Below are 15,099 nucleotides of genomic sequence, written 5' to 3'. Positions count from 1 at the left end.
GGCAGACACAGAATCCAAAGCAGGCTCCAGGCACTGAGCTATCAGCACAGAGCCCGATACAGGCTCAAACTCATGAATCGTTTTTCTTGCTGAATCTTTCTAAAGGTTTGTCAATTTTGTTGATCTTTTCAGAAAACTAACTCCTGGTTCCTTTTGTCTGTTCTACTGTTCTTGTAGTTTCTATTTCATTTGTTTCTGCTGTAATCTTTATTATTTCCCTTCTTCTGCTGGTATTGGGTTTTGTTTGTTGTTCAAAGCTCCTTTAGGTATAAGGTTAGATCCTTTGAAATGTTTTTTGCTTCTTGAGGTAGGCCTGTATTGCTGTAAACTTCCCTCTTAGAAATGCTTTTGCTGCATTCCAAAGATTTTGGACCATTATTTTTTCATTTATGCATTTTCTTGGTTGACCCATTCATTATTTAGTGGCATGTTTTTATCCTTCATATATTTGTCCAGACTTATTCTTTTTTTTTTTTTTTTTTTTTTTTCAGACTTATTCTTGTGGTTGATTTCTAGTTTCTTAAGTGCTGTGGTTGGAAAAGTTGCATGGTAGGACTTTCATCTGTTTGAATTGAGACTTCTTTTGTGGCCTAATTTGTGATCTCTTCTGAATATATTCCATGTGCACTTATTTGAAAAGAATGTATATACTGCTATTTTAGGATAGAATGTTCTGAATAGTATCTATTGGATCTATCTGCTCCACTGTGTCATTCAGAGCCACTGTTTCCTTGTTGACTTTTTGTTTGGATGATCTATCCATTGATGTAAGTGGGGTGTTAACATCCCCTACCATTATTGTATTACAATCAGTTAGTTTCCTTTATGTTTGCTATTAGCTGCTTTATGTATTTGGATGCTTCCATGTTGGATGCATAAATATTTATAACTGATATATCTTCTTGTTTGATCGCTTATATAGCACCCTTCTTTGTTTCTGTTCACTTTTTGGATGATAGATGCTTTTCTATCCCTTCACTCTCAATCTGCATGTGTCTTTAGGTCTGAAATTAGTCTCTGTAGGCAGCACTCTTGTTTTTTTATCCATTTTATTACCCTGTATATTTTGACTAGAGAATTCAGTCCATTTACTTTCAAAGTAATTATTGATAGGTCTATACTTATTGCCAATTTGTTACTTGTTTTTATAGTTCTCTGTTCCTTTCTTCTCTTGCTCTTCTCTCATGGCTTGCTGGCTTTTTTTTTTTTTTTTTTTTTTTTTTTTTTTGGAATATACTTGGCTTCCATGTCTTTATTCTTTGCATATCTATTACTGGCTTTTGATTCGTGGTTACCATTGGGTTTGTATATAACATCTTAGTCACATAGCAGTCTGTGTTAAGTTGATAGTCGCTTAAGTTTGAACCTGTTGTTTACTCCTCTTACCCCAACCCCCACATTATAGGTATACTTCGTTTTACTGCTTCTGTACTTCTTATTTTTCTTATTTCTGCTTATGGTCTTTTCCACTCAGAGTCTCCTTTAACATTTCTCGTAGGACTGGTTTAGTGGTCATGAATTCTTTAAACTGTTGTTCATCTAGAAAACTCTTTGTCTCTTTCTTCTGAATGATAGCCTAGAATAATCTTGGCTACAGGTTTTTTTTTTCTTTCAGGATTTGAATGTATCCTGCTACTCCCTTCTGGCTTGCAAAGTTTCCGCTGAAAAATCAGCTGATAGCCTTATGAGGTTTTCTTTGTTTGTAACTATCTTCTCTTAATTGCTTTTAAAATGTTCCATATATCACTGTTTTTTGCCATTTTAATTACCATGTGTCTCACTGTGGGCTTCCTTGGGTTGATTTTGTTTGAGGGTCTCTGTGCCTGTTGGATCTGGATTTCTTTCTTCTTACCTAGATTTGGGAAGTTTTCAGCTATTATTTCTTCAAATTTTCAGCCCCTCTTTTTCTTCCAGGATCTTTATAAAGGGAAAGTTATTACACTTGTTGGTATTGCAGAGCTCCCCAAATCTGTTTTCATTTTTTATTATGTTTTTCTACCACCTGTTCAGCCTGATTGTTTTCTGTTACCCTGTCCTCTAGGTTGCTGATCCATTCATTTGTCAGATTCCTCTTGTGTGCTATTTGTGCTATCTAGTGTATTTTTAATTTCACTTATTGAGGTCTTCATCTCTGATTGGTTCTTTTCTATGTTTTCTCTCTTTGTTCACTCTTAAGTGCAGTGAGTATCTTTACCATTTCTTTAAATTCTCTATCAGACATATTACTCATCTCCATTTCATTCAGCTCTTTTGCTGTGGTTTTACCTTCTCTTTCCTTTGGGATATATTCTCTTGTCCATTTTGTCTAACTCTGTGTGTCTATTTCTACATGTTAGGAATACTAGTTATGTCTCCTGCTCTTGAAAGTAATGACCTTATGAAGAAGAGTTCCTGTAGTGCCCTGCAATGCAATGTCTGTTGTGCACTAGAACCTGATGCTTTAGCTGTATCTCCTATGTGTAATGCATGTACCTTAGTATTGTGACTAAGCTGTTTTTGCTTTCAGTCCAGTCATCTGGAATGTTTCTGTTTGCCTGTCTTGGACAGGATTTGGTCCCTGTGTTGTTAAGAGGGCCAGTCTGGAGCCATTGTGGGCTTGAGTTGAGTCAGATCAAGTGTTTGCCAGAGATGCGGTAGCACGGAAGTGTTTCTTGCTTTCCCTATGTTGTACCCTGAGAAAGTTTCTTTGGTGGGTGAGGCCTACAGTCAAACCAGATATCTGATTGTAGCCCACTGCTAGGGCTGCAGTAGGACTGATATGTGTAATTATCCTCTCTTCTCCACAGTGTAGCTGTTATTTTGGAGTGGTACAGGTCCCCTGTCAGGGCTACTTGTACCCTGCCTGGCTTATAGCACTGGTTTGGATGAATTCCAACCCAGGGCATATTGGAAGCGGTAGGTCCACAGCCGAAAGTGGGGTGGGGCAGCAGAATTATCAAGGTTTGCACAGGTCTGTTGTGGGAGGGGACAGTTTTATAACATGGGGTTGAGGCACATTGTTAGCAAAGCTAGATAGAGAGCTGTGCTGTTTCCTGCAAGTGTCTGTGTGTCTAGGCCGAGGGACTAAAGAAGGAAATGGTGCCTGCCAGTTCTTTTGTTCCTGGAGAAGTCTCTCAAGGATTTCTGCCCCTCCAGCACATTCTTTGAGATTAATACACAAATCTCCCACCAGTATATTCCAGGCGTTTTTCGAACTGCTACTGTTAAATGCTAGACATCTGCGGGGCTGTTTGTTGTGCTGTCTTTTTAAGGGTGAGGAGTTAGTTTCCTCTCAATTTCTTGGCTCTCTTAGAGCTGACCCTACTGATTTTTAAAGTGCCAGGAGTTAAGCCCTGCTAATGATAAGAACTTGTGAAGTTATGCCCCTCTGGTTTTCAGAGGCAAATGTTATGGGGATTTGTCTTCCCCTTATGGGTTCCTTGTGCTTGTAGCCTGGTGTGACTGAAGGTCCATTTCTTCTGTTTGTGCCCTTGGTGTCCTTTCCTGCCATTGGCATTCCTGCAGTTCTGTTTGGCTCCTGACTCTATCTCTGTCCTTCCTACCCTCTTCCTTGTGGCCTCTTCTCTACATTTAGCTGTGGAGAGTCTGTTGTGCCAGTGTTTGGGCCATTTTGGGTTGTTTACACTTATGTAGGTGTTATCTGGTAGCATCTGTGGGACTTGGTGAAGTCGGGATTCTCCTATTCCATCATCTTTCTAGCTCTTTGAAGTTGTGAAAATTTACTACTGACAGTTTCCTGCTTCAGTTACTGAAGTGCCACTAGAGAATTCCCAAAATGTTATTTATTTCCACATTAGTGGTTATTCAATTCATATATTGTTTCTTAGAGTGGAAATTACTGTTATTTGTTGGTAGTATTGTCTACTTGATTCTTCATGTTAAGCATGCTTTTTATTTGATGCCAGAAATCTGTATTTTGCTTCTAGGAATGCTTTGGAAATAGAGGTTTCCAAAACTGATAGTTTCTTTAAAACAGAATATTTGTATTTTTAAAATTTTGTTTCAATTTACTTGTAATTTACTATTCAGAAAACAAAGAGGAAGGACTTCTGGAAAAGCGCAGGCAGTTATCTCGTGATATCAGTAGATTGAAAGAAACATATGAAGCTCTCTTAGCCAGATTTCCCAATATTCAATTTGCCTACAGGTAAGAGATTTAAACCTAAAATTTTAATGTAGCAATAGCCAAGATATATTTTTATTTAAGCTTGGAAGACAGTGAAAATTTCATTTACATCAAGTTTTTTGTATGAAAGTATTGTAAGCTGCTTTTCCTTAATTGGGGTTTTTTTCCCTAAACATTTATTGAAATGTTAACCAAGATATATTTTCATTTAAGCTGGAAGGCAGTCCGAAAATTTTGTTAACATTACGATTTTTGTATGAAAAATATTATAAGTTGCTTTTCCTTAATTGGTATTTTTTTCTTAGATGTTTATTGAAACGTTTCAGATGTTGGCAGGGGAATTCTTAAGATCAAAATGAGGGAAATTTAGTCCACAGTTTCTGTAAATATCTACATTAGCATTTTACAATTTGTTTTGCTACATGGGTTTTTTTTTATGGAATACTCAAAGTAATGTGTTAAAAAGAACATCAACATTATTTTTGCTACGTTGAAAACAATATATACTGAAAGAGTTTTTGATTGACTTAAAGCAATAGCTGACTAGTCATCCGGAACATTTAAAAATTTTTGTTTTTCTTAAAACTGTATATGCTTCTCTTTCGATTGAATGTGTTGTCAGAAAGAGCTCTTGACTACTAAAATATAACTTAATCTGTTTTATTGTTTCACATTAATTTTTTGTCATGTGTTGTATTTTAGGGATCCAGAGAAGAACTGGAATAGAAATTGTGTGAAAGGACTTGTAGCTTCTCTGATTAGTGTGAAAGATACTTCTGCAACGACAGCTTTAGAATTGGTGGCTGGGGAAAGGCTCTACAATGTTGTAGTAGACACAGAGGTAAATTAATTATAATGAAAGAAAATTTACAATTGGTCTTTAGCTGGAAAAATCATGAGTTTCTACAATGGAGTACTTTCTTTATGTTTTAAGCTGTTCCTAAGGTTTATAAGTACAGTAATTCAGTTAATGACTTTTATTTTATTACTGATTATATCGTATTTGATTAACTGTATTCCCAAAGAAGTCACATGCTTATTCAGGAGCCCAGAATGCTTATTATCAGTCTTAGACTTTTGATTGTTTAGGATGGTAGGCACTAAATATTTAATTGTGGATTCCTAAACTTGTACTCTTTCCATCTGAATATTTTCTGTCATTAATATTTTCTTTATTTCAAATGCACAATGTTTTAGGTGACTGGAAAAAAGCTACTAGAAAAGGGGGAATTGAAGCGTCGATACACTATAATTCCACTGAATAAGATTTCAGCCAGATGTATTGCTCCGGAAACTCTGAGGGTCGCACAGAATCTTGTAAGTCTTATTTATATGTTTTATGTACATCTTACTTGGTTTATTTAGTTAGGGGACATTAACTTGGGGGACATAATCATATATGGAACCATAAAGTTGTATTGTTACCATACTTCAAATAGTTAAGCTACAAAAAAAAGTAAGAGTTGGCTTATGTGAAATTAGAAAGAGAATAGAAATGGGGGAAGACAAACTCCCTTTGATATTTCAGAGTTGTAATGTTAAAATGTCTTTAAACCTTAAGTGAGGTCACATGACTATCACATGATAACATTAAATTTCTGATCTCTGAGTTGTTAGATATACAAAGCTTATAAATACCAGAATTCTTCAGTGTTTTTTTTTTTTCCTGTCAGGCACAAAGTGCCCACAGTGACAATGGTTTTGGAAGGTGTCCATCAGTCTTGCAGAGATGCTTCTCTATTAAAGTATCTCTACATTGCCTTCCAACCTCTGGACATACAAAGGCAGGAACTGGGATACCCAGTCAGGTGCTAAGGTGGACCTAAAGTGGTATTGCTATTAGTTAAAAAACAAAAACAAAAACACACACAACCCCCCTTCCCCCCAAAGGAGTACAAGACCATACATTTGGTTATGGTTGTGTGACTGTAGGTAATAACATGAAGCCAATCCTAATGTTCAGCAGTGATACCATTTTTTTATTGAGCATCAGTTGAAATGGCAGTTAGGAAACCTAGAAATGCATTTGTATTTAAGATACTAAATGTATACTCAGTGTTCTTGCTGATGTTGAGAAGCCTTCAATGAAAATTATTTCAAAATACAGTTGTATTGATACGTATACTATTAGGAGAAGGAAAATGAGTGCAGAGTAATTAAAAGGTGGTGTTCTAGTTAGTACTTCATTTACTTTAAAAAATTACCAATGGGTGTGGAAGGTTTTGGAAGTTATTTCAGCTTTCGGACAAGTCCGAGTGTAAGTAGTAAATTGGGATTTCAGGTAATGGCAAAAATACTTATATTCAGATCTCTTCAACCTTTTTAACGGTAGCTGCTGTGTCAGAGAACAATGCTGAACATTTGTTAAACAGCTGCCTTCATTTTGATTTCTCTTGCTACTACTAAGCTCCTTAAAGAATGCTTAGTTATTTTAAAAAGATGAGCAGAAGAAAATATTATAAACAAAGGTTGAGAAGAGGCAGTTGGATTAAAAAAAAAAAGAAGAATTAAAAAAAATTTTTTTTGACTCTTGCAATTGTTAGTTGTGTTTTTACTTTGGTAGTTGGTAGGTGGCTGCCCTAGCATGTGTTTTTGTTGGTCTGTTTGTTTGCCCTAGCATGTTTAATTTGAATGAAAAAGTATTCACTGTGGACCAGCCAAATTACTAATAGTTGAAATAAAACATTTTATAAAATTGGGTTGATCCAGCAACAGCTGTATTTAAATTTTTTTTACTATTTATTTATTTATTTATTTATTTATTTATTTATTGAGAGAGAGAGAGAGAGAGAGAGACAGAGAGGGAGAGAGACAGCATGAACAGGGGAGGAGCAGAGAGAGGGAGACAGAATCGGAAGCAGGCTTCAGGCTCTGAGCTGTCAGCACAGAGCCTGATGCAGGGCTCAAGCTCACAAGCCACGAGATCATGACCTGAGCCAAAATCGGACGCTTAACTGACTGAGCCACCCAGACGCCCCAAGCAACTGTTGTATTTTAATTAAGAGAATGTGTCCATAGTCCATTTTGAATTTAGAAACTTGGTACTGGCTCTTGCTTAATAGACACTCTCATAATGCCTGGTGCCTTAGCTAAATATTTTATGTAGCTGTAGAACTTTTAGTGTTTAAACTTGAAATTTGTTCTAAAACTCTTGAGTTTTCCATAGCATTTTAGAAAGTTCAAAAGGAATTATAGTGTTCAGTTAAGTATTACTTAAATTTCTAGTATAGCACTTCTGTTTTATAAAATAATATTTGAAAAGAAAGGAGTAGTATTTACTGTGATAGATCTGTTGTTTTTCCATAGGTTGGCCCTAACAATGTTCATGTAGCTCTTTCCCTTGTTGAATACAAACCAGAACTTCAGAAAGCAATGGAATTTGTCTTTGGAACAACATTTGTTTGTAATAATATGGATAATGCAAAAAAAGTGGCCTTTGATAAAAGGATAATGACCAGAACTGTTACTCTAGGAGGTGATGTATTTGATCCTCATGGAACATTGAGTGGAGGTACGTTATGTGTTTGTTTTTTTGCAAAAAAATAAAAATAGTTAACATTTATTTAATTCATATTATGCTAGGTGCTTTACAATTTGCTTTTTTTTTCTAAAAAAATTTTTTTTAACGTTTATTCATTTTTGAGAGAGAGAGAGATTGAGACAGGGCATGAGTTGGTGAGCAACAGAGAGGGAGACACAGAATCTAAAGCAGGCTCCAGGCTCCGAGCTGTCTACACAGAGCCCAATGTGGGGTTCGAACTCACAAACCACAGTATGATGACTTGAGCCAAAGTCAGACACTCAACTGACTGAGCCACCCAGGCACCCTGATATACATATTTGCTCTTTTTTCTCATTCCTTACAACTATTTTATAAAGTAGTTTTTTTCCCCATTTTTTTTAGGGAATTAAATGAGAAAAGTTTAGTAATTCACTCAGTGGCAAATAGTGTTAGAGCTAGTATTTTAACTCAGTTGGATTACAGAGCTAATATTGAACCACTACTATGGTTTCCTCTGTATGTTTATTGATAACTTATGATACTCCAGGAACCATGCCATTAATTCATTTAACGTTTCAATAGCTTATCTATGAGATAGGTACGATTATAAAAAGTAGAAGTAGAAAACAGTTATTAAGCATACTCGTTTTCTAGTGACTTGAAAATCTTTTATTGAAGTGCAAAGATCTATGGATTTGACTTTCTGTTTATTTACTTTTAAGGTTGATTGTGGTTTTTTTGGCTTTATTTACTTTTGGGCTTAAAACTAAATGATGAACAAAAAGGTAAAAGTAAAATATTAACAAGATACACAAGGTATGAGATAAACAGCAACAAAAAGAAAGCCTAGAAGACAAGAGTAATACCAAAAAAATACTCAGTACTAAATGTATTAAAAGAAAAATGATCATGCTCTATTGATTATATAAGTTTTTTTTTATTAAATTTAATTTTAGCGTAGTTAACATAGTGTGTTATATTAATTTCAGGTGTACAATTTCGTGATCCAACAATTTCCTACATCACCCAGTGCTCATCCCAACAAGTACACTCCTTAATAATCCCTGTCACCTATTTCACCTATCACCCTACCAACCTTCCATCTGGTAGCCATCAGTTCTCTATACTTACGAGTCTGTTTCTTGGCTTCTCTCTCTTTTTTCCTTTGTTCCTTAAATTGCATATATGAGTGAAATTGTATGGTATTTTTCTTTCTCTGACTGACTTATTTCACTTAGCATTATACTTTCTCAGTCCATTCATGTCCTTGAAAATGGCAAGATTTCCTATTTTATGATTGAATATTATGTCTATATATATATATGTATATATATACATATGTACATGTACACACACACCACCTCTTCTTTATCCATTCATCAGTTGACAGACACGTAGGGCTGGTTACATAATTTGGATATTGTAAATAAAGCTGCAATAAACGTATGGGTGCATGTATCCCTTTGAGTTAGTGTTTTTGTGTATTTTTGGTAAACACCAAAATCGCACCAGTAGTGCAATGGATGGATGATAGGGTGGTTCCATTTTTAACCTTTTGAGGAACCTCTGTACTGTTTTCCACAGTGACTGCACCAGTGTACATTCCCACCAACAGTGCAAGAGAGTTCCTATTTCTCCACATCCTCTACCACACTTGTCTCCTGTGTTTTCATTTTAGCCATTTTGACAGATGTGAGGTGATACCTCATTGTAGTTTTGATTTGCATTTCCCTGATGATGAGTGATTTTGATGAGCCTCTTTTCATGTGTCTTTTGGCCATTTGTATTTCTTTGGAGAAATGTCTCTTCATGTCTTCTGCCCACTTTTTAGTTGGATTTTTTTGTTTTTTGAGTCAAGTTTTGTCAATTCTTTATATTTTGGATACTAATCCTTCATCAGATATGTCAGGTACAAATATCTTCTATTCTGTAGATTCTCTTTCAGTTTTGCTGATTGTTTTGTTCACTGTGCAGAAGCTTTTTATTTTCATGTAGTCCTTTCCTTTGCCTCAGGAGACGTATGTAGAAAAATGTTGCTATGACCTGTGTCATTGACATCACTGCCTGTCCTCTCTTCCTGGGTTTTTATGGTTTCAGGTCTCAGCTCTGTCTTTAGTTCATTTTGAGTTTATTTTTGTGCATGATATAAGAAAGTGGTCTAGTTTTTTTTGTTGTTTTTGTTGTTGTTTTTTCCATGTAGCTGACCAGTTTGCCCAATGCCATTTGCTGAAGAGACTGTCTTTTTCCCATTAGATATTCTTACCTTCTTTGTCAAAGATTAATTGACCATATAGTTGTGGGTTTATTTCTGGGCTTTCTGTTCTTTTCCATTGATCTAGGTATCTGTTTTTGTGCTGGTTCCATACTATTTCCATTCCTACAGCTTTGTAATCTAACTTGAAGCTGATACCTCCAGCTTTGCTTTTCTTTTTCAAGATTGCTTTGGTTATTTGGGGTCTTTTGTGGTTCCATATAAATTTTAGGATTGTTTGTTTCAGTACTGTGGAAAATGGATTGCATTAAAAGTGTAGATTACTTTGGGTAGTATAGACATTTTAATAATATTTTTTCCAGTCCATGAGCATGGAATATCTTTCTTTGTATCATCTTCAGTTTCTTTCATCAGTGTTATAGTGTTCAGAGTACAGATGTTTCACCCCCTTGGCTAAGTTTATTTCTAGGTATTTTCTGTTTTTGGTAGGATTGTTCATTTCTCTTTCTGCTGCTTCATTATTAGTATATAGAAAGTGCAGCATATTTCTGCACATTGATTTTGTATCCTGCGTCTTTACTCAATTCCCTGATCGGTTCTAATAGTTTTTTGGTGGAGTTTTAGGGTTTTCTATATATAGTATCATGTTATCTGTAAATAGTGAAAGTTTTACCACCTCCTTACCAATTTGGATACCTTTTATTTCTTTTTGTTGCCTAATTGCCTGAGCTAGGACTGCCAGTGCTATGTTGAATAAAAGTAGTGAGAGTAGGCATTCTTATCTTGTTCTAGATCTTATAGTAAAATCTGTTTTCCCATTGGATATTATATCAGTTGTGGGTATTTCATATATGGCCTTTATTATGTTGAAGTATGTTCCCTCTAAACCTACTTTGTTGAGGGCTTTTATCATGAATGGATGTTGTACTTTGTCAAATGCTTTTTCTGCATCTGTTGAAGTGATCATATGATTTTTATCCTTTCTCTTGATGATGGATCACATTGATTAATTTGATTATGGTCAATAACTTTTTTCATGTATTGTTGGATTCGATTTGCTAGTATTTTGTTGGGGATTTTTATATATACGTTCATCAGAGATAGTGGCCTGTAGATGTCTTTTTTTTTTTTTTTCTAGTACCTTTATTTGGTTTTTGTATCAGGTTAATGCTGGCCTTGTAAAATGAATTTGGAAGTTTTCCTTCCTTTCCTACTTTCAGAATAGCTTGAGAAATGTAGGTATTAACTCGTCTTTAAATGTTTGGTAGAATAAGCCACTTTGTCCTAGACCTTTGCTCTTTGGGAATTTTTATATTACTGATTCAGTCTTCTTGCTTGTAATCAGTCTGTTCAAATTTTTTATTTCTTCCAGTTTCAGTTTTGATAAGTTATATGTTCCTAGGAATTTATCTGTTTCTTCTGCATTGTCCAATTTGTTGGCATATAGTCATAATATTCTCTTACAGTTGTTTGTGTTTCTGTGAGGTTGGTTATTATTTCTCATCTTTCATTTGTAATTTTATTTGAGTCCTTTTTCTCTGTTATTTCATGGTTCTGACTGAAGATTTATCAATTTTGTTCATCTTTTTAAGGAACCATTTATCTGTTTTGTTCTTTTAATTTCTATATCATTTATTTTTGCTCTAATATTTATTTTCTCCCTTCTGCTGTTTTGGGGTTCTGTTTTTTCTTTCTTTAGCTCCTTTAGATATAGTTGTTTGAGATTTTTTTTTTTTTTTTTTTGCTTCTTGAAGTTGGCCTGTATTGCCCTAAACTTCCTCTTAGAGCTGCTTTTGCTGCATCCCAAAGGTTTTGGACTGTTTTCATTTTCATTTGTTTCCATGTATTTTAGGATTTCTTCCTTGATTTCTCGGCTGACCCATTCATAATTTAGTAGCATGTTTTAATCTTCCATATATTTATTGTTCTTTCTAGACTTTTTCTTGTGGTTGATTTCTAGTTTCATAGCATTGTGGTCAGAAAAGATGCATGATATGACTTAAGTCTTTTTGAATTTGTTGAGACTTCTTTTGTGGCCTAATATGTGATCTGTTCTGGAGAATTTTCCATTTGAACCTGGAATGAATGTGTATTCTGCTATTTAGGATGGAATGTTCTAAATATATTTGTTAAATCCATCTGATCCAGTGTGTCATTCAAAGCCACTGTTTCCTTGTGGATTTTTTGATCTTTCCATTGACATTAGTGGGGTGTTAAAATCCCCTACTATTATCGTATGACTATTGATTAATTCCTTTATGTTGTTATTAACTATTTTTTATATTTGTGTATTCTCATGTTGGGTGCATAAATATTTAAAATTGTTATGTCTCCTTGTTGGATAGTTGCTTTTCTTATTATATAGTGTCCCTCTTTGTCTCTCGTCACAGTCTTTGTTTTAAAATCTATTTTGTCTGATATAAATATGTCTACTTAAGCTTTCTTTTTGACATCCATTTACATGATAAATGTCTCTCCGTTCTCTCATTTTCAACCTTCAGGTGTCTTTAGGTCTGAAATGTGTCTATCTTTTTTTTTTTTTTTTAAATGTTTATTTTTGAGAGAGAGAGACAGAGGCTGAGTGGGGGAGGGGCAGAGAGAGAGAGAGAGAGAGAGAGAGAGAGACAAGAATCTGAAGCAGGCTCCAGGCCCCATGCTGTCAGCACAGAGTCCAACATGGGGCTTGAACTCAAGAACCGTGAGATCATGACCTGAGCCCAAGTCAGATGCTTAACTGACTGAGCCACCCAGGTGCCCCTGAAATGTGTCTCTTGTAGGCAGCATATAGTTGGGTCTTTTTTGCATTCTGTCCCCCTATGTCTTTTGATTGGAGCATTTAGTCCATTTACATTCAAAGTAAATATTGACACGTAGGTACTTATTGTCGTTTTGTTTCTGAAGTTTTTCCCTCATGCTTTCTCCTCTTTCATGGTGTGCTGGTTTTCTTTAGTGCTATATTTGCATTCCTTGTTCTTTATCCTTTGCATGTCTATTTCTACTTTTCTATTTGGATACCATTAGATTTGTATATAACGTCGTTTGCATATAGCAGTCTATGTTATGTGATTTGCTTAAGTTTGAACCCATTCTTTACTGCTCTCCTCCCCACCTTTTAGGTATTTAGTGTCACATTTTACATCTTTGTATTTTGTGAATTCTTTGACTGATTTTCTACAGAAATACTTATTTTTGTAACTTATGTGTCTCCCGCTTACATATGGTCACTTTTGGTCTTTCCTTTCCAGTCAGTTTCCTGCAGGTCTGGTTTAGTGGTCATGAACTCCTTTCATTTTTGTTTCTCTGGGAAACTATTTTTCTTTCTATTCTGAATGATAGCCTTGCTTCATAAAGTAATCTTGGCTGCCTATTTTTCCCATTCAGCACTTTTAGTGTGTTAGGCCACTCCCTTCTGGCCTGCAAAGTTTCTGCTAAGAAAGCTGCTGATAGCCTTATGGGGTTTCCCTTGTATGTTACTGTCATTTTTTGTCTTGCTCCTTTTTAAAATTGTTTATCACTACATGTTGACATTTTAATTACAATATATCTTTGTGTGAATCTGCTTTTGTGGATTCTGTTGGGGGTTCTCTGTGTCTCTTGGAAGTAGACATGTTTCCTTCCCCAGATTAGTGAAGTCTTCAGGTATTATTTCTTCAAAATTTCTGCCCCCTTTTCTCTGTCTTATTCTTTTGGGATCCCTACCATTCAAATAATACTACATTTGATGGGGTCACTGAGTTCCCTTAGTATACTCACTTTTTGAATAATTCTTTTATCTCACTTCTGTTCAGTTTGATTATTTTCCACCTCTCTGTCTTCTAGGTAATTAATTTGTTTCTCTTCCATTGCATCATGGGTGTTTGTAATCTCATCTATTGCACTCTTCATCACTGATTGGTTCTTTTTATCTCTGTATTAAGGGTCTCACTGATGTCTTCCACTTTTTTCTCAAGTGCAATATCTTTATGATTATTACTTTAAGTTTTCTATCAGTCATGTTACTTGTATGTGTTTTGTTTGGATCTCTGGCTGTGGCATTGTCATGTTCTTTCATTTAGGATAAATTCCTATGTCTTCTCATTTTGTCTAAGTCTCTACCTGTTTCCAGGTAGAGGGAAAGCAGGTGTTAGGAAAGTCAGTTACATCTTCTGTTCTTAATGGTAATGGCCTGATGAAGAAGAGTTCCCTGGAGTATAGCATCCCCTGTTCTCCAGGTTTGGAGTTTCTGGGAGTATCTACAGTGTGTCCTGTGTACGTTCTCCTGTTGTGTACTGGCCTCTTTATCCTTCAGGCCAGTGGTCTACAGCAGTTCTTTTTGCCTGTCATGGGCAGTGTTTGGTCTCTGGCCTGAATGTGAAGCATTTTATTAACTAGGTATGCTCTAGTCTCCTTGTGAAATGAGACCTATTGCCAGTGGAGTCGAGGCTGCATAAAATCATAGGTTTGGAGGGGCACCTGGGTGGCTCAGTTGGTTGGGCGACCGACTTCGGCTCAGGTCATGATCTCAGTTCTGAGTTCGAGCCCCGTGTCGGGCTCTGTGCTGACAGCTCAGAGCTTGGAGCCTACTTCAGATTGTGTCTTCCCTCTCTCTACCCCTCCCCTGCTGAAGCTCTGTGTCTGTCTCTCAATAATAAATAAACATTAAAAAAAAAATTTAAACTCCTATGTCTGGAGATATGTGTTGGCAAGGGTTGGACTGGTCTTTTGGGGGTAGGAGCCTACAGTGATGGGACTTGAGGCAAGCATGACTGGGAAGGGTGCATCTGCCTGAGCATGGGAGATGGAACTTGGTATAAGAATGTTAGGTAGCAAGTGTCTGTGCTGTATTGGTTTCCACAGATGGCCCTGTGTTTATGCTGAGGAGCAGGGAGGGAAATGGCTCCTGCTAGTTCTTTGTCCTAAAGGGATCTCTCTGTGAATGCTGCCTCTCTGGGACAAGCTTCCAGATGAGCTCACAGCTTCCCCACCATGTGCCCCAGATGCTCTTCAGAAAGCAGTTACCATACTGTTTGTAGCAGGCTGTTTGCCCCACTGTGTCTCCAAAGAGGGGCTCCAGTACCCTCGGGGCTTTCCCATAGCCAAGCATGCTGACCTTTAGAACTCCAGGTTTTAATCCCCACTGGTTGCCACAACTCACAAAATTTGGTCCCTCTTTCTTTTGAAGCCAATTGCTACAGGGATTTGTATTCTCTGCATGGCCTCCCCTATGTGCTCGTGCGTCTCTGTGACTGCAGCTCCCACCCCACCACGGTGGCCACAATC

At 36.3% G+C, this 15,099-nt stretch overlaps 1 protein-coding gene across 2 annotated transcripts in view; it reads left to right on the top strand.

The window, feature by feature from the left end:
• SMC2 (structural maintenance of chromosomes 2) overlaps nt 1-15,099 on the top strand; it is a 67,567-nt gene that overhangs the window by 18,931 nt on the left and 33,537 nt on the right. For both annotated transcript variants that reach the window (XM_027039588.2, XM_015077215.3), the window contains exons 12-15: nt 4,030-4,147; nt 4,829-4,967; nt 5,324-5,443; nt 7,433-7,637. In XM_027039588.2, the coding sequence (XP_026895389.1) occupies nt 4,030-4,147; nt 4,829-4,967; nt 5,324-5,443; nt 7,433-7,637 (582 nt within the window). The remainder of the gene's footprint in view (nt 1-4,029; nt 4,148-4,828; nt 4,968-5,323; nt 5,444-7,432; nt 7,638-15,099) is intronic.

Source organism: Acinonyx jubatus, chromosome D4 (genome assembly GCF_027475565.1).
Source record: "Acinonyx jubatus isolate Ajub_Pintada_27869175 chromosome D4, VMU_Ajub_asm_v1.0, whole genome shotgun sequence".
NCBI classification, from domain to species: Eukaryota; Metazoa; Chordata; class Mammalia; order Carnivora; family Felidae; genus Acinonyx; species Acinonyx jubatus.
This window is presented reverse-complemented; position numbering and strand designations above follow the sequence as displayed.